A 19,123-nucleotide genomic window follows, 5' to 3' on the forward strand; every position below is an offset into this window, starting at 1 on the left:
CTGGTAATAAATGTTGTGTATACTTGTGATCTGTATCCAGTTGTGTTGGCTCCTAGGTTTGTTGCTTGGTAATAACAGAAAATGAGGTGTCGATTAACTTCATCTGACCATCTCATCCTCTGTCTTTGTTTTCCTTCTAGGGTGGTTGCAGGGAGCATATCCTGCAAAACACCTGTATTTGGATTTAAATCATTTTCCAGTTGGCTAGCAGTGTCGTTACCATTATGGGCGGGCATAGGGTTCAAGCGTCGTCCCCGACCATGACGGCACTTGTCCGAGGCTTCTTTAGTTGTGTCCTGAACCAACTAATCACACTAAAAGGGAGGTTAGCCCTATTAGTGGTTTGTTCTTTTCGTCGCCTTTTACGACTGGCAGAACATACCGGAGGCCTATTCTTTTCACGGGCCTCCACGGGGATTATTATTATTATTATTATTATTATTATTAAGCCTAGTTTACACAACGACATTGGGTTGCACCACTCGTTCTGTGGAATGAGTTGCATGCAAGTGGTTTCATACAGACTGTAGATATGGCAACATTAGTATACACTTCAGTTTCATTGTTTTGTGGGTCCCCAAGTCGTATCTGAAATGAAAATTTTGGCATCTGAACATTGCATGAGTTGTGATGAAGTTAAAGCTTGTTGCGTGGAATCGCTGCATCAGAAAAACAAATAAGAAACGTGTTTTGATTCGTGACTGGATGAAGAAAAGACATCAGCTCGGTTGCTCAGTATCCTTGCTGAAATAATTTGTGATGGAATATTTAAGAAGTTCTTTTAATTATCTTAAAATGTCACCAGAACTGTACACGTTTCTTCTAAATAGAGTTAATTATGCGATAAGGAATAAAGGTATGTAAAGCATAAAACACTGTCGCCAGAGCTGAAATTACATATCATATTGCGTGCATTACAATCGAGAACACTCAGCATGCTATAAGATGCCGTTTTAGTTGTTGATGACACTTTTTCATTAACACCAACAATTACTGACATTAACAGTAATAACTATTAACATTTACAACAATAATTATTCAAAGCAGGCCACATTAAGAAGAGAATGATTTGCAAACTTCTCTCTTGAAGATGGATCTCAACAGTGGCAACATTTCAAAATACTAAAATACGTGAATGGGGAGCACTGCAGCAACATTTTAAAGAGATGAATATTGAATAAAGAATGCAGCTTCTTGAATTTGCACAGCCTTCCCTCCTGTCAACAATACTGCTTAACAAAGAGTTGGCCAAATCAAACGATGGGATTTCAGTCTTGTAGACGAGAGCATTGCCACAGCTAGAATTACACTTGCTTGTATTTTTCTTAATTCAGTTGTATATGTGTTCCTAACTCAATAAATTTTGCCCTGCAGCTCAGATATTGTCAAACCACCTATGTTATGATCGCATATGATGGTCTCAGCGGCAGCAATATGTTGCTTATTTTTGTAATCAGCATCACTGAAACCCCACAAACACCTATGCAAAGCATAGATATCCAAAAAGCTAACATTATTCTCCATTCCCCACTTCATATTTCAGTTTGTCTACACTCTACAAACATACATAACCTCAAAAACTCATGCAACTAGTGTCGCCAAAATTGGAACACACCAAAAGTGTTTAGTTTCACCAATGAGTTGCGCAAACGCAGAGTGTGCATGCGCAGTGGCCTGTAGTGCAGTTGCTTGCAACCTAGTGTTGTCGTGTAAACTAGGCACCTTATCATTTTTATTATTATTATTGTCATTATTGTTGTAACTACATTGTGACACAGAAATGTTATGATGTCATTAATAATAATTCTTTCTACACTACTGCAAGGCACACAAACATATACTAAAAAAGATTCACTCTGTTCTCACAGCTTTACTTCCGCCAGTACCACTTCCCCGTTTCACATCCCAGTCTGGCACACAATTTTAATCTGCCAAAAAGCAAAAAGTATCAAATCAGTGCCCACTCTGCTGAAGAGTCAGAATTCATTCTGGAAACAATCCTCGAGGTGGTTGCTAAGCCATGTCTCCATAATATCCTTTCATCCATGAATGCCAGACCCACAAGGTATGAAGGAGAAGGTCTGTAAAGTTGGGAAGGTAGGATATACTGAACAATGCTTCAATCTTCCAGAAACAGAAGGATACGTACAAAACTGTCATCGAGGAGAGACAAAACAAAGCCAGGAAGGTACCAAAGCAAATCTTGGAAACAGAAGCAATGAATTGAGATATCTGAAAAGGACTGAACTTTCAACTCCACCACATGTACACATTTTTCCACTCATGGCTTCCCCTGGACGATATGCCAGAAGGGATCTTATCATGACCTCAGGAAGGATTGCACTTGTAAATTACGCAACAAGCCATTCCCCAGACAGAGCATATCTCAGTCATTAAGCACATTAATGAAAGACTGGAGAAAGCCTAACTCAGTTGTAACCATATGTGCACAATGTGTGTTTATTAAAGTTATTTTTAAATGGGAATACCTGGAGGAAAATGGGTTAGAACACTGTTGCAGAAACAATGAAACAAACATGCCAAATTTAAATAGCTGCAAAAACCCCAAGATTGGTGATCTTTTACAGAAGCTCGAAATGTAGCGTGGATTTCAATGCAAGGTGCCTATAACAGTTTCCACAACTAAACTTTGTCCCGAAACCTGGCAGAAAATCACAAAAGAAGACAAACTAAATATTCCAGAATTCGAATTGAGAACAGCTGCCAACATGAGTAATGTAGAAGTAAATATCCTCGGAGTAGCGAAGCAACTTAAATCACTTAATAAAAGCAAGTCTTCTGGTTCAGACGGTATACCAATTAGGTTCCTTTTGTAGTATACTGATGCATTAGCTCCCTACTTAACAATCATATACAACCATTCACTTGACGAAACTGACGAAAGATCCGTACCCAAGGACTGGAAAGTTGCACAGGTCACACCAATATTCAAGAAAGGTAGTAGGAGTAATCCACTAAATTACAGGCTCATATCATTAACATCGATATGCACCAGGATTTTAGATCATATATTGTGTTCAAACATTATGAATTACATTGAAGAAAATGGTCTATTGACACACAGTCAACATGGGTTTAGAAAACATTGTTCCTGTGATATACAACTAGCTCTTAATCCACATGACGTGTTGAGTGCTATTGATCAGGGATTTCAGATCGATTCCATATTTCTGAATTTCCGGAAGGCTTTTGACACTGTACCACACAAGCGGCTTGTAGTGAAATTGTGTGCTTATGGAATATCGACTCAGTTATGTGACTGGATTTGTGATTTCCTGTCAGAGAGTTCACAGTTCATAGTAATTGACAGAAAGTCATCGAGTACAACAGAAGTGATTTCTGGCATTACCCAAGGTAGTTTTATAGGGCCTTTGCTGTTCCTTATCTATGTAAATGATTTTGGAGACAATCAGAGAAACTGTCTTCGGTTGTTTCCAGATGAAGCTGGTAGTTATCGAATAATAAAGTCATCAGAAGATCAAAACAAACTGCAAAATGATTTAGAAAAGATATCTGAATGGTGCAAAAAGTGGCAGTTGAGCCTAAATAATGAAAAGTGTGAGGTCATCCACATGAGTGCTAAAAGGAATTCATTAAACTTTGGTTACATGATAAATAAGTCTAATCTAAAAGCCATAAATTCAACTAAATACCTAGGTATTAGAGTTACGAACAACTTAAAGTGGAAGGAATGCATAGAAAATGTTGTGGGGAAGACTAACCCAAGACTACGTTTTATTGGCAGAGCACTTAGGAAATGTAACACACCTACTAAGGAGACTGCCTACACTACACTTGCCTGTCCTCTTTTAGAATACAGCTGCGCAGTGTGGGATCCTTACCAGATAGGGCTGATAGAGTACATCGAAAAAGTTCAAAGAAAGGCAGCACATTTTGTATTATCATGAAATATTGGAGAGAGTGTCTATACAGGATTTGGGCTGGAAATCATTAAAAGAAAAGCGTTTTTTGTTGCAATGGAATCTTCTCACGAAATTCCAATCACCAACTTTCTCCTCCGAATGTGAAAATATTTTGTTGACACTGACCTACATAAGGAGGAACGATCACCATGATAAAATAAGGGAAATCAGAGCTCGTACGAAAAGATACAGGTATTCATTCTTTCTGCGCGCTATACGAGATTGGAATAATAGAGAATTGTGAAGGTAGTTTGATGAACCCTCTGCCAGGCAACTGAATGTGATTTGCAGAGTATCCATGTAGATGTAGATGTATATGTTGATGAAAGACGTTCTTTTCACAAAACTCTATTGAGATAACTTATGGAACTGGAGTTTTTTGTTGACTGCAAAGTGATTCTACTGTCACTAACATGCATGTTGTGTAATGGCTACAAAGACAAGACAAATTAGTGCTTGTTCAGAGGCATACTGGCAGTAATTTTACCCTAGCTCCCTTTGCAAATGGAACAGGACAGAGGATGACTAACAATGGTACAAGATACCTCCTGTCATGCACTGTACAGTGTCTTGTGGAGTATGAATGGAGACGAAAATGCAGATGTAGCACCATTTACTTTGTGCAGCATACTAAAAAATAAGAAAGAATTCTTAAACACTGAAGCTAACAATTATTTTGGATTCAAAGGGGGAGGGCATTCATATGTCTACATTCAATGATGTGAAAAAAATTCCTTTGAAGAGATTTCAAGGAAAGTGTTTTTCAAAGAATGAGGAAGGACAGCAGTCCTATTTGCAGAAACATTCTGCGGCTTGTGGAACTGTATTGACAACTGGCACTGAAAATTTCTGTGCACTGAAAAGCTGGTTGGATCATTTTAAAGAACTTTAGAACCTGTTGTTTGATAGTATAAGTGGAGAAAGTTAGGCTGTGGATATAGAAAGATTAACCTATTGCAAGAACATTACAAGATCACTACTAACACAGTGTTATGAGTACAGAAATATTTTCAGTCCCGATGAAACTGACATCTTATATAATTTACTTTCTGCAAAGACATATTCTGTTAAGGAATAACAATGCCAAAGATGTTAACAAAAAAGTAAAGAAAGTATGACGACGTTAATGGCGAATAGAGATGGAGGGGAAAAGTTACCTCCACTTACAATAAGAAAATTTAAAACTTCCTGGTGTTTCAAAAAGGTAAAAATGCTATCCTGTACTTACAACAGTTTCCCTCCATTAATGTCATTTCAAAAAGTGTAAATGGTCCGATATTTATAATTATGAAGATGCAAAAGTGGGGCTGGGAATCAACATTTCGAACATAGAAAATTTGACACGACTGGCAGAAAATGTCATAAACAGTGTGAAAACATTAATTCCGGGAATGTAACAGTAAGGTTCTACAGTATAAACAAATTATAATTCCCAACAACAGCTTGCAGCCCTGGCAGAACCATCGTTACCCCTTAATAAACAATTATATTAGTTGGCAAATTAACAACATAATCATCATCATAGTTTCAGCAATGTCAATAGGAAAAATAAATATAAAAGGAACATACCAATGGTGAATTCACATTTATTGCGGTAGCTGTCCTGTTGAGGAGAAGAACGACAACCAAGCAGCTCACATGGTAATCCATTGTACATACTTTGCTGCTTCTTCAGCCATGAACCCAGTGCTGGGTTACAGCGTACCATATCACGGCCCAGACGCGTGAGCAACTGGCGCATGCTTTCCAGCTTCCGGTTCACCTATCGACACAACGTCTATGCACTCCACACATTTATCAGAGAACAATTAAGTTCCAGCTAGTTTATTTGCACAAATGTTTAGCTGTCACACTCACACTACACGTTTATTTCTACTGTAATATGTTTCAAATCTGGTTTTCACTATTGAATTATTCAAACATTAATCTTAAACCTAAAGCATTAAAATAAAATACAATGCAAGCTACATTCGAACAGAGACCCTTCTTTACTGGTGGCAGTAAACACTGAACTTATTTTATTACAATACCTTTCACATTTAGAAGTGCCATCACAGTTTTCTACACTTCAGATTATGGTATTCTAAGTTCTGATTCTAGTTCTTGGTCTGTCAGTCAGCAATCCTTGCTGATTTTATGTAATGTGCATTCAATATTTTCCACAGGTCTACTTTATTGTTGTTCTCTAGAGTGTGGACAACTTTCAATTCATTCTCAGACATCTTGGACATCTGTCTCATGTCATTATTCATCGTAGTCTCAACTCATTACTTCTAAAATCATCTTAATATTCTCTGCAAATGAATTTTCCAGCTTTATCTGAGATTAGATGCTAATGCAGTGATCACATACATGCCCTGACTCTCTAGAACGTGGCTGCTACAGTCATTCTCTCTCACATATACACTTTGCAGTCCACTTTTATGAGTTACCACCAAGATTGATCACTATATTTTTTAAACAGATTTCGTACCTCTGATACCAACAGACAAGATGATCATAATATCTCCATACCAGCAGATTAAATGCCTTAAAAGTTGTCTCACTTGGCACATGTATAAGTATGAGTTACTGCTCTATGACTTTTCACACTCAATGTCAGGTAGTGAAAAGCCACTGCCACCATGCTCACTTTTAACAGAATCTCCCCCTTGGCAATGACACAAGACATTAATCTAATAAAAATTCACAAATATTTTACTAACTGTTCTGATATCAATGGACCTCCTAATCACTGAAACAACAACAAGTGGGGTGACAAGGTAACCTCCATCACAAGTAAATGTGATTCCGAATGCATGATATCTTGAAACAAAGAAACTGGAACCAAGTATTACAGCAATCAATATGTTTCTATGTTTTTTGTAATACTGTCACACATAAAGGTAAGAACCTTCTTGTTTTCTATGGTTAATATGATTCATACCAGCACAAAATTCCCCTTACTACAATATAAGGAAAAACAGTTTTTCTTGAAGTGCTAGTCAAGACATAGCACCTAAGACAAATCTGCCCCAACTGAACTTCACTTCCTTGATCCAAGCCATCACAATCAGTCTTAGTGAAACAATGTTGAGGATGTTGCTCCATTGGTCCCATATTCCTTCAATTAAGGAGAGTTTCAAAAAGGAATTACAAGACCTATGTATTACTTTGAAATATGAAAACAATCAAAATGTGCTTGTGTACTGGATGACGGACAAGCTAATCATGATACACTCAGGATGCTGAAATATTTTTATTGTACTGGAGGTCTTACTGCAATCAGGTAGAGTGATGGAAATTCTATGTTAAATATGAGGTGTTACAAAAAATATCAGGAATTTTGTAATTTCACAGGTAGTATAGGTCTAATTCATGTGGTGTTTCATTGTGGTGTTGGTCAACATGTCTGAAATGTATGTCATCAGTTGTCAAGAAGGTTATATGTATTTGCTTATGAGTGGTGATCACTGATTTGTTTTAAAAATGGACCACAAAATTTTGCTATAAAAATGGAATAAAATGTAACAAACTTTAGAAATGTTGAATATTGCTTTTGGTGAGTCTGCTATAAGCAAAGCCAGGGCTTACAAGTGGCACAAGCATTTCCAAAATGGCTATGATGATGATGATGATGATAACATTCTGGACAACCCAGCACATCAACAATATATGAAAACACAGAAAAAGTGAAAGAAATGATCATGAATGATCACCTAATCACAAGTGGAGAAGTTGCTTATGGTGGCATATCAAATGGCTCAACTGGCTAACACCATGAAATCTGTTTGGAAGTTTTTGGTATGAAACGTGACAAAAAAATTTGTGCCAGATGCACCTGCTCACACTTCCTCAACTGTTGAAGCAAATATATGACTGCTTGGGTAAGTCAGATGACGACAGCAGTCAAGTCTCATACACTGTTGACTCACAAGTCACTTATTTGACTACAATTTTTGTGACATTTTCAGTATAGTTTTGGAGCAGAGAACCACCATCTTTACCATGAATGTACTGCTTGATCAGCACACGTGCTGCAGTATATTTTTGGCTTCTGTCATACTTATTTTCAAATATTTTGACAAAACCAAAAAAAGTTCATATAAACAAGAAATGAAACAAATTTTACAATGAAGCATAAGCATATGATGTGCAACTGATTACGTAACATCCACACAGATTCGTGGTTAACTTCATGAATTAACTAAGACACAAGCACAGAAAACTGGTGTATTGTGAACATGCATATCCACTCATGCCATAGCACTGCAACTGATTTTGCATTGGTACACAGCACACCCCACACACTAGAGTTGAGTTCCCAGTTGTTTGTACCATCCTCATCAACAAATTTTCATTAATACAGAATTGGCTATGCTGACCAACTCACAACATGGCACCCCCCTGCCCCCTCTTATGTTCTTACTGTAGCTGTCACTGGCTGTGGCCCGTGGCAGAGTATCAGGCAGTCATAAGTTAAACTTACAGTACAGAAGAAAGGGAAATATTATGCAAAGTGTTGGGGTTCCATGTTAGTCAATCACAAGCTCACAAAGTTGGTTGGTTTGGGGAAGGATACCAGACAGTGAGGTCATTGGTTTCATCGGATTAGGGAAGGAAGTCGACCGTGCCCTTTGAAAGGAACCATCCCGGCATTTGCCTGGAGCGATTTAGGGAAATCAAGGAAAACCTAAATCAGGATGGCCGGACGCGGGATTGAACCATCGTCCTTCCGAATGCGAGTCCAGTGTCTAACCACTGCACCACCTCGCTCGGTGCTCACGAAGTAATTGTAAGGGAGGAGTGGAGGGGGAGGATGGGGTAGAGGTAGAGGGAAGGGAGGGGCTGAGAAGATGAAATGGTGTCTGATGAGTCAAAGGGGACTGCAGGTTCTGAAAGAGAGACATTCTGGTACAACAAGCAATAAAAATATAAAATGCTTCACACTTAGCAGTGATGCTTCAAAACTATGGTGTGAAAAGTAACTACTGGGCAAGTTTTCTGTAACTGATACAATCAAAATAACTGACCATCCAATTACCTGTTCCTCATACGGTATGTCCCACCATGGTGTTGTAGATTTTTTCAACATTTCAGTCAATGTTTCAGAGGTGAGCTTTACTTTCTTAGCAGCAACATCATCTGTTTCCAGCTGCAATGATCTCTTCTGTACCAGTGGATCAGGTGCAGCTCTCGCCTCCTTCAAGTAAAAACATGTTTATGAGCATACAGTATATCTTCAGCAGAATTTATTCTCCTAAATCTTTTCTGCTCCTGCTTGTGTACGAGTTTCATGACTCATGTGGTCGATGAACATTCTTACAGATTAGTTAGGAAAAACGACATGATCCACTATCTTCTTCCAATAGCAGATACAGACAAGCTAAACGATTTCCCGCCAGTCCATGCCTTGTGTCTGAAGGGAGAAACAGGTTCAGACTGGCATGGCTTATTTTTCAACACAATGAAACAATATGTTTGTACAGCAGTAACAAAAAGTACTCTTAGTTCTATTTTATTTAGGCACAGTCACAAGATATAATTACAACCATAACCAGTTTTGGCCATACATTGATCATTTTCAGAATCTACATACACCTGTGACTTATGGATACCGAAGTTGCTGATGTAGGGTCAAAACAGGTATTGATGATGACTGTATTCTGTGACTGTGTCTAAAAGAAATAAAAATAAGACCCTTTTCTGTTACTCTGTACATAGAAGAAGTTCCACTGTGTTCAAAACCAATCTGTCTCTGATCCTCATCAACGTCACTAATCTAAATAATAATGATAATAATAAGTGAAGATACGTATGTGGATAGCTATATTACTCCAGAGTGCAAGGAAGGAAAGTGAAGGTACGTATGTGGATAGCTATATTACTCTAGAATGCAAGGAAGGAAGGCTCTGCCACTAGTATTATGCCAGCATGAAATAATACCCTAGAAAAGGCATAGCCAGGAAGATGATAACAAGAACAGATACATCTGTATTGTTATTCAGTGGAATAAGACATTTACTTCTGTCACACCTCACGGTTCTGAGCATAGCACAAGACCAGACTGGCCATGTACTCTTGGTGAGAGAAGTCTGCGTATCGAATCACTGCACTGTCCGGTGCACATATACACACCTATGGGTGCGCATAGAGAATGCAGATGACCTGCTGGTCAATGTGCAGGAGTGTCATTATGAGTACAATATCACAGTGTACTGCATTACCTCTGCAGTCTCTCTCATGTGTATTTGGTAAAAATAAATAAATGAATAAAAATAAAAATTGATATTTGTTTTACTTCTAGCTTTACACATCAGCTTCACGGCGAAGTGCTCATCATTTCATTAATGATCATAGTTATTTTGATATTTCACTTGGATGAGTAGCTGACAAGGGTCCATAAATTGTCAATGTGTTCACAGCTTCAGAGTAACGAAACAGTTTTACTGTCTCAATTCCATTCTGTAGTAAAAATGTGGCATTGTTCTACCAGAAACAGAAAATTTGATGCCTGTTTATCTGTGCATAATAATATTTTAAGAACACTGCCCAGTAAAACTGTGAGGGACGGGAATAACCCACTGTGCTCCAACAACAAAGTTAGGAAACTACTGTGAAAGCAAAGAGAGCTTCACTGCAAATTTAAACGCAGCCAAAACCTGTCAGATAAACAGAAGCTAAACAATGTCAAAGTTTGCATAAGGACGGCTATGCGTGAAACATTCAGTGAATTCAAAAGTAAAATTCTATGTACCAGCTTGACAGAAAATCCTAGGAAGTTCTGGTCTTACGTTAAATCAGTAAGTGGATCTAAACAGCATATCCTGACACTCTGGGATGATGATGGCATTGAGACAGAGGATGACACATGTAAAGCTGAAATACTAAACACCATTTTCCAAAGCTGTTTCACAGAGGAAGACTGCACTGCAGTTCCTTTTCTAAATCCTCGCACAAACGAAAAAATGGCTGACATCGAAATAAGTGTCCAAGGAATACAAAAGCAACTGAAATCAGGCAAAGGAGGATAGTCCACTGGAACTGATGGCATACCAATTCGATTCTACACAGAGTACGCGAAAGAACTCGCCCCCCTTCTAACAACCGTGTACCGCAAGCCTCTAGAGCAGGGCCGGCCAAACGCTGCACAGTGTGCAGACATGCAGAAGCGCTGCATATGTGCGCACATGTGTGACAGCGAGCGACAGCAACATCTGTTATTAGACATGTGTCCTAAATGAACGGCTCCACTTCCCTGTTTATGTGGTACAAGCAAGAGTGCAACATACCCAGTCTCATTTACTCCTGGTAACCGTAACCTTAACAGAGAAGTTCTGAGAAATGACAGGTACTGTGAAAAAGCAAAGGACGGGGATCTATGTTCTCAGTCATTTAAAAATGACTGGGAACTGCAATTTTTTTTGTAGCCATTGGTGAAAACTCAATGTTTGCTGTGCCGCCGAATAATAGGCAGCCAGCGTAAGTTTTCAATTGAAAGACACTACAATAGATATCACAAAGACGAGTGTACTGTACTCAACAGTGAAGAATGGCAAGTAAAATTAAATGTCCTTAAGAAAATGGATGAGACACATCAACTCGATTAATCATTTCTCATGACCAGTGATATACGTGTTTGGATTTATTCCTTTCATAATTAAAAATTATTGTTTAGTAACTGTGCATTATTGCCTCATTCTGCTCCATGTTACATTATTATCAGGAAAGTTGGTCATTAAACCGATTGTTTCAATGTATACTTACATTTAGGGTTTTTTTTATGTGTGAAGGGCTACACTCACCTGAAGTCGATAAAACATAACAGTCATCTAATTGTCGGTTATTATGCAGATTTCAGACGGAACTGATGAAAGATATAGCAATAATGGTATTGAAATAACAGGCGATCATCGAGAGGTCTGCGGTTATCATTCTGTTCAAAGATCAGTGAGACAGAAATTATGTGAGTGTAACTGAGGGCATCGAGAATTAGTTATAGTAAACCTTGCATTAGTTTAATGTTATTTGAAATCATGAATAAGGTTCATTGGAAGTCGCTAAGTGCTCTTTCTCTTAAATACTAGATCAAAAACATTACGCGTATTTACGTGCCGTCAGTCAAGCTGCCTTAATAAAAGCTCACAGTTGTTAACTGTATTACTTGTCTTACTGGATTAAACTGTTAACATAAAAGTAGATGTCTCAATGAGTAGACTGTGACAGTATTTTAAATGTTTAATACGTGAAATACCTTCCCATGGTTGGCTTGCAAGCTGTGGAAAGAGCACTAGAATGCGCTGGTACAGACTATCCCAGCAAGGGGATAAAGCGACATCTGTGCATATAAACATGCACTACATAAACGCTGATGGCTGTGGCGTGCATACTGTGACCCGGAAGTTGCACATGTGCAGGAGCATCGCATGTGTGCAGAATTTCTGGCCGGCCCTGCTGTAGAGGAACGGAAGGTTCCAAGTGATTGGAAAAGAGCACAGGTAGTTCCAGTTTTCAAGAAGGGTCATTGAGCAGATTTGCAAAACTATAAACCTATATCTCTGACATCGATGTGTTGTAGAATTTTACAACATGTTTTTCTGGAAACCCAGAATCTACTCTGTAGGAATCAACATGGATTCTGGACAGCGATTGTGAGAGACCCAACTCACTTTATTGGTTCATGAGACCCAGAAAATATTAGATACAGGCTCCCAGGTAGATGCCATTTTCCTTGACTTCCGGCAGGCATTCAATACAGTTCCTCACTGTCGCCTGATAAACAAAGTAAGAGCCTATGGAATATCAGACCAGCTGTGTGGCTGGATTGTAGAGTTTTTAGCAAACAGAACACACCATGTTTTTCTCAATGGAGAGATGTCCACAGACATTAAAGTAACCTCTGGTGTGCCACAGGGGAGTGTTATGGGACCATTGCTTTTCACAATATATATATATATAAATGACCTAGTAGGTAGTGTTGGAAGTTCCATGTGGCTTTTCGCGGATGATGCTATAGTATACAGAGAAGTTGCAGCATTAGAAAATTGCAGCGAAATACAGGAAGATCTGCAGTGGATAGGCACTTGGTGCAAGGAGTGGCAACTGACCCTTAACATAGACAAATCTAATGCATTGCTAATACATAGAAAGAAGGATCCTTTATTGTATGATTATATGATAGTGGAACAAACACTGGTAGCAGTTACTTCTGTAAAATATCTGGGAGTATGCGTATGGAATGTGGAATGATCATATAAAATTAATTGTTGGTAAGGCGGGTGCCAGGTTGAGATTCATTGGCAGAGTCCTTAGAAAACATAGTCCATCAACAAAGGAGGTGGCTTACAAAACACTCGTTCAACCTATACTTGAGTATTGCTCAACAGTGTGTAATCCGTACCAGGTCGGGTTAACTGAGGAGAGAGAGAAGATCCAAAGAAGAGCGGCACGTTTCGTCACAGGGTTATTTGGTAAATGTGATAGCGTTACGGAGCTGTTTAGCATACTCAAGTGGCAGATTCTGCAAGAGAGGCGCTCTGCATCGTGGTGTAGCTTGCTGTCCAGGTTTCGAGAGGGCGCCTTTCTGGATTCTGGATGAGGTATCAAATATATTGCTTCCCCCTACTTATACCTCCTGAGGAGATCACAAATGTAAAGTTAGAGAGATTCGAGTGCACACGGAGGCTTTCCGGCAGTCGTTCTTCCCATGAACCATATGTGACTGAAACAGGAAAGGGAGGTTATGAAAGTGGCACGTAAAGTGCCCTACGCCACACACCGTTGCGTGGCTTGGAGTATAAATGCAGATGTAGATATAGATGTATGGACTGTTAGAGATCACTCGTTAATGTGAAAATAGATTATAAATATATATAACGAATGAAACTTTCTGGCACATTAAAACTGTGTTCTGGACTGGAAATTAAATCTCAGCCTTTTGCATGCAAGTGTTCTACAAAAAGAGTTACCACAGCACATACCATGACCTGTCCCCACATCTTTATTTCCACCAACAGCTCACCTCATACCTTCCAAACTTCACCAGTTTCCTTTGTAACTTGTTGTTTTAATCTGCCAAGGAGTTTCATATCAGCACACATTCCCCTGCAGAGTAGAAAGTTCATTCCACATATGATCTCTGTTTAACATATCAAAGGATACTTAAAGTGAAGTAGTTCATCACTTCATTCTGAATGGGTATAGGAGCAACGAGATTATACACTATTTGCTGTGAATCATTTTCATATTTCTCACATTATTGAAGGGCAGCAAGATAATCTTTTATTAAGTTTCTGTTTCACTCATTCAATGTTAAAAATATAATAGGTTACGGGTTTCTGGCAAAATTACAACAGAATTGTCAGTTTATTTTAGTCTGAATTGTCTACCTTTTTTCCTTTGAAGAAACCTGTCAACAAGAGAAATGTAAACATGAATAATAATTGATGATGAGTCAATAATGAGTAACATCTACACTTCTCTTGTTGAGAGGTTTAATTTTGCTTCTTTTGCCAAAACACATGTTAAGCTGCATAAACTCATCTTGCTAACAGACTAAACACCAGCTCGTAATGGACTTTAGAATAGGGGTCTGTCCACTCCTACTCAAGGTCACTGCCGCCATTGGATGCGGGCAATCGCTGACTGATGGAAGGTCTCTCCCCCCCTGCCCCTCCTCCCCCCAGTGGGCAGTCATTACTGTACACCAGAATCTGGCTGGGAAGAGGAGAAAGAACCCATTATCAGTTGAAGGAGCACAGAAGACAACTGGAGGCCTCAAACAGACTTGAGTGACCAATATGAAATGGATGATACGCAGTTTGCTAAAGGAAAGAACACTTATTGTTAGTGCCTTTTAGTGCCTGCAAGTGCTCTTTTGCCAAGGCATGTATGAGAATGTTAGGTGAGGATGAGTAAGTGACAAATGAACGCAACACAGGATATGCATTCTTGACTGACGTCCTATAGTTTGCTAAGTCTATTTGCGGTCTTTCTTTCTTTCTTTCTTTCTTTCTTTCTTTCTTACAGTGAGATTTTTGAGAATTGAGAGTGGTACAAAAATATTTCACAATGATGGTGACAATCATTTGACTGACCAAAGGAAGACTATGAGCCAACCAATTAAGAGTGCGGCCATGTGAAGGAACAAAGAATTCGGGAGAATGCAAAGAGACTGCCGGGGGGACTGGCAGTAGGGGGGAGGTTTCGGGAGGGGGGGGGGGGAGACACTTGTGATTTGGGCCAAGAAAGAAGACACTTGAAGCCCAGACGGAAAAGGGAAGACTTTGTGCTGATGGGCACCAACTACATGTTACCACAAAGATGCTGCCAACCTTCTGCAGCACACCTTCCTCCGTGCTGATATCAGCCAGATCACTGCCCAGTAAAATGCACTTCAAGCAATTGCCAAGTCTGCATGCCATTTACTTTTGTCTCACAGTAACCACAATTTAAATACCCAGGTAATGAACCTAAAAACCTTGTAACTCATAATGACAATTTCATTTCCTTCTTCCTGAATAAAAGTAACTTGTCAATTGTATCTGAATAACCATGGTCCAAAGACATTTTTGTTTCATAAAATAAATGTTTATGATTATTTTCCTTACAGTCTTGCAGCTGGTGTTCCTAATTCTTTTATATAATTTGCAAAAGCTGCATTCAAGTGCAATTTCAGATACTGGGGTTAGATTTTATCCAACAGACGTATGCCACAAGCAAGGGCAATTCAAGATATTGTGATTCCTTAGGGAAGGTAAACCTTTCCTAGTGGATGTACACCATCACTAAAATGATCAGTGAGAGCGTATATGAACCATCACTGTACTCTGCTAGGGGGAATGTACAGTAAAACCCAGATAATTAACGGTGCGTGCAAGAATGCTACCACATATCAGCATGAATGTAACTTTCATCAGCTCATTATTTTTATGCTATACAGCAGTGCAGTTATGGTTTACAGTAGTGCAGCTGTGGTTGACAGTAGTGCAGTTACTGTTCACATCAGTGCAGCTACAATTGAACCTGTGAAGTTCCACGAACATCTTAGAGTGGAACAGGGAAATCCCAGTTCTAATTTTGTATTCGTGTTGTTGTTGTTGTGGTCTTCAGTCCTGAGACTGGTTTGATGCAGCTCTCCATGCTACTCTATCCTATGCAAGCTTCTTCATCTCCCAGTACCTACTGCAACCTACATCCTTCTGAATCTGCTTAGTGTATTCATCTCTTGGTCTCCCTCTACGATTTTTACCCTCCACGCTGCCCTCCAATGCAAAATTGGTGATCCCTTGATACCTCAGAACATGTCCTACCAACCGATCCCTTCTTCTGGTCAAGTTGTGCCACAAACTTTTCTTCCCAATCCTATTCAATACTTCCTCATTAGTTATGTGATCCACCCATCTAATCTTCAGCATTCTTCTGTAGCACCACATTTCGAAAGTTTCTATTCCCTTCTTGTCCAAACTATTTATCGTCCATGTTTCACTTCCATACATGGCTACACTACATACAAATACTTTCAGAAACGACTTCCTGACACTTAAATCTATGCTCGATGTTAACAAATTTCTCTTCTTCAGAAACGCTTTCCTTGCCATTGCCAGTCTACATTTTATATCCTCTCTACTTTGACCATCATCAGTTGTTTGGCTCCCCAAATAGCAAAACTCCTTTACTACTTTACGTGTCTCATTTCCTAATCTAATTCCCTCAGCATCACTCGACTTAATTTGACTACATTCCATTATCCTAGTTTTGCTTTTGTTGGTGTTCACCTTATACCCTCCTTTCAAGACACTGTCCATTCCGTTCAACTGCTCTTCCAAGTCCTTTGCTGTCTCTGACAGAATTACAATGTCATCGGCAAACCTCAAAGTTTTTATTTCTTCTCCATGGATTTTAATACCTACTCCGAATTTTTCTTTTGTTTCCTTCACTGCTTGCTCAACATACAGATTGAATAACATCGGGGAGAGACTACAACCCTGTCTCACTCCCTTCCCAACCACTGCTTCCCTTTCATGTCCCTCGACTCTTATAACTACCATCTGGTTTCTGTACAAATTGTAAATAGCCTTTCACTCTCTGTATTTTACCCCTGCCACCTTTAGAATTTGAAAGAGAGTATTCCAGTCAACGTTGTCAAAAGCTTTCTCTAAGTCTACAAATGCTAGAAATGTAGGTTTGCCCTTCCTTAATCTAGCTTCTAAGATAAGTCGTAGGGTCAGTATTGCCTCACATGTTCCAACATTTCTACGGAATCCAAACTGATCTTCCCCGAGGTCGGCTTCTACTAGTTTTTCCATTCGTCTGTAAGGAATTCGCGTTAGTATTTTGCAGCTGTGACTTATTAAGCTGATAGTTCAGTAATTTTCACATCTGTCAACACCTGTTTTCTTTGGGATTGGAATTATTATATTCTTCTTAGAGTCTGAGGGAATTTCACCATGATATGACTATGTTTTCAAACTGCAAGAGATAAACGCAACTTTCAAAGTACAACTGTTTTGTTATTACAGCCATGGTTCACATTCCTTACCTCTTGGCAGTGAAAGTATACATTCACTAGTGATAGTGCACTATCCCTAGTCAATGTGTATTGTTTGACATAGCTGGAATTAGTAATCCACTTTCACTAACTGGGCCAGTGAAGGTGCACTATCACCCATGATGGTATACTTTCCCTGAAACTTCCACTTCCATGATAACAAATACATAAATGCCACATTCAAGTGCAATTTTAATAATATATATGTTGTAAAAATTCTGATCACTACAAGCTACTGCGACAGAATCCTAAAACAAGAGTATCTTACTAAACAAGCAATTGGTCACCAGAAAGGTCAATAGCTTACAGAAATCATCTGTATGTTGGTTTGCAATAACATTAAGTCAAGAAATTCCATGTTTATTTTTGTATTAACAAATTCTCTTTTCACTAGCTGTCAACAACCTAAAAAAATTACAGTAATCCAATGGAGGGAAAAAAACTGTAATTACTTGTATGTCAACATAGATAAGAAAGTTACGTGTATTAACTAGATGGCAAAATTCTCACCTGTTTGCTTGCTCTTTGCCACATTTGGAGAAAGATTTTTATGATGTTTACTGGAATAAACTCCTTGAATTTCTGAATGTAGCAGATGTAAAATACATGGAATTACACACTATTTACAACTTAGAAACCAAATGAGAGTTATAAAGAGTTGAAGGGCACAAAAGGGAAGCAGTAATTGAGAAGGCACTGAGAACAAGTTGTAGACAATCCCCAATGTTATTCAATTTGTACACTGAGCAAACTGTGAAAGAAAACAAGAAGAAATTTGGGCAGGGAAAAGAAAAGACTGGGAAAAGAAAGAAAAGACTGGGAAAAGAAAGAAAAGACTGGGAAAAGAAAGGAAAACTTTGATGATTGTCGATTACACCCTAATTTGGTCAGGGACACCAAAAAACTTCGAAGAGCAGCTGAAAGAGATGGGCAGTTCTTGAAAGAGGGAAATAATTAGTGTGTGTGAGTGCAAGGAAACCCACTGCATAAAATTTATTTTCTGAGGATTGGTACTACATATAGATTGGCTCCCAAGTTTAAAGAAATATTAACCATGTTAGCTAAATGTAATATGCAGCAATGTATGATCTAATATGCACTAAACCCAAAATCTCTGTATGTCCATCTTTTCATAGATGGTTGTGGGGTTTGCCAGACGATGTCAAATCAAACACTTTTCAGCCATCTAATGTGCCAACTTATTTTATTTGGCTACCAGTTTAGACAGTTTACTATGCTATTTTCAGGCCCGTAACATGTGCAGGAAGATTCCACCTCGGTTCTGGTCAAAACAGGGGCCAGCATTCAAATACTGGTATCTGTAAATTTTTGCTATAGTGATCACTTCAACCACCATCTGCCAGCCAAAGCCAAAATGAGCAACCCCTATTTTTCATTGCAAACTTTTTGAATTTCGTACAGTGTGTTACTTAAATGCAAACTTCACAACTATGACCATTAAAGAAATAATGGGCACTTCACTATGAAGTGACATAAAAAGCTATAAGTATTTTTTTTTACTGATTAATTTCCATAAAATCTTTCTCAAAGATTGTGGAGCATGCTCCTCAATTTTGTCAGCACAGAGTATCATCTGCAGGCGGTGCAGACACTGGCAACCAATGTCTCATACATTCTGGTTTTCTGGCAG

The 19,123-nt window shown here is 38.8% G+C and overlaps 1 protein-coding gene across 1 annotated transcript in view; it reads right to left on the bottom strand.

Annotated features, from left to right (window-relative positions):
* The window catches only part of LOC126334937 (tRNA (uracil-5-)-methyltransferase homolog A-like), an 81,129-nt gene that overhangs the window by 33,568 nt on the left and 28,438 nt on the right, over positions 1–19,123 (bottom strand). The window contains exons 4-5 of the mRNA XM_049997681.1: positions 8,968–9,126; positions 5,514–5,706 (exon numbers count right to left, since the gene is read on the bottom strand). Of these exons, the coding sequence (XP_049853638.1) occupies positions 5,514–5,706; positions 8,968–9,126 (352 nt within the window). The remainder of the gene's footprint in view (positions 1–5,513; positions 5,707–8,967; positions 9,127–19,123) is intronic.

This window comes from Schistocerca gregaria, chromosome 1 (assembly GCF_023897955.1).
Source record: "Schistocerca gregaria isolate iqSchGreg1 chromosome 1, iqSchGreg1.2, whole genome shotgun sequence".
Classification (NCBI taxonomy): domain Eukaryota; kingdom Metazoa; phylum Arthropoda; class Insecta; order Orthoptera; family Acrididae; genus Schistocerca; species Schistocerca gregaria.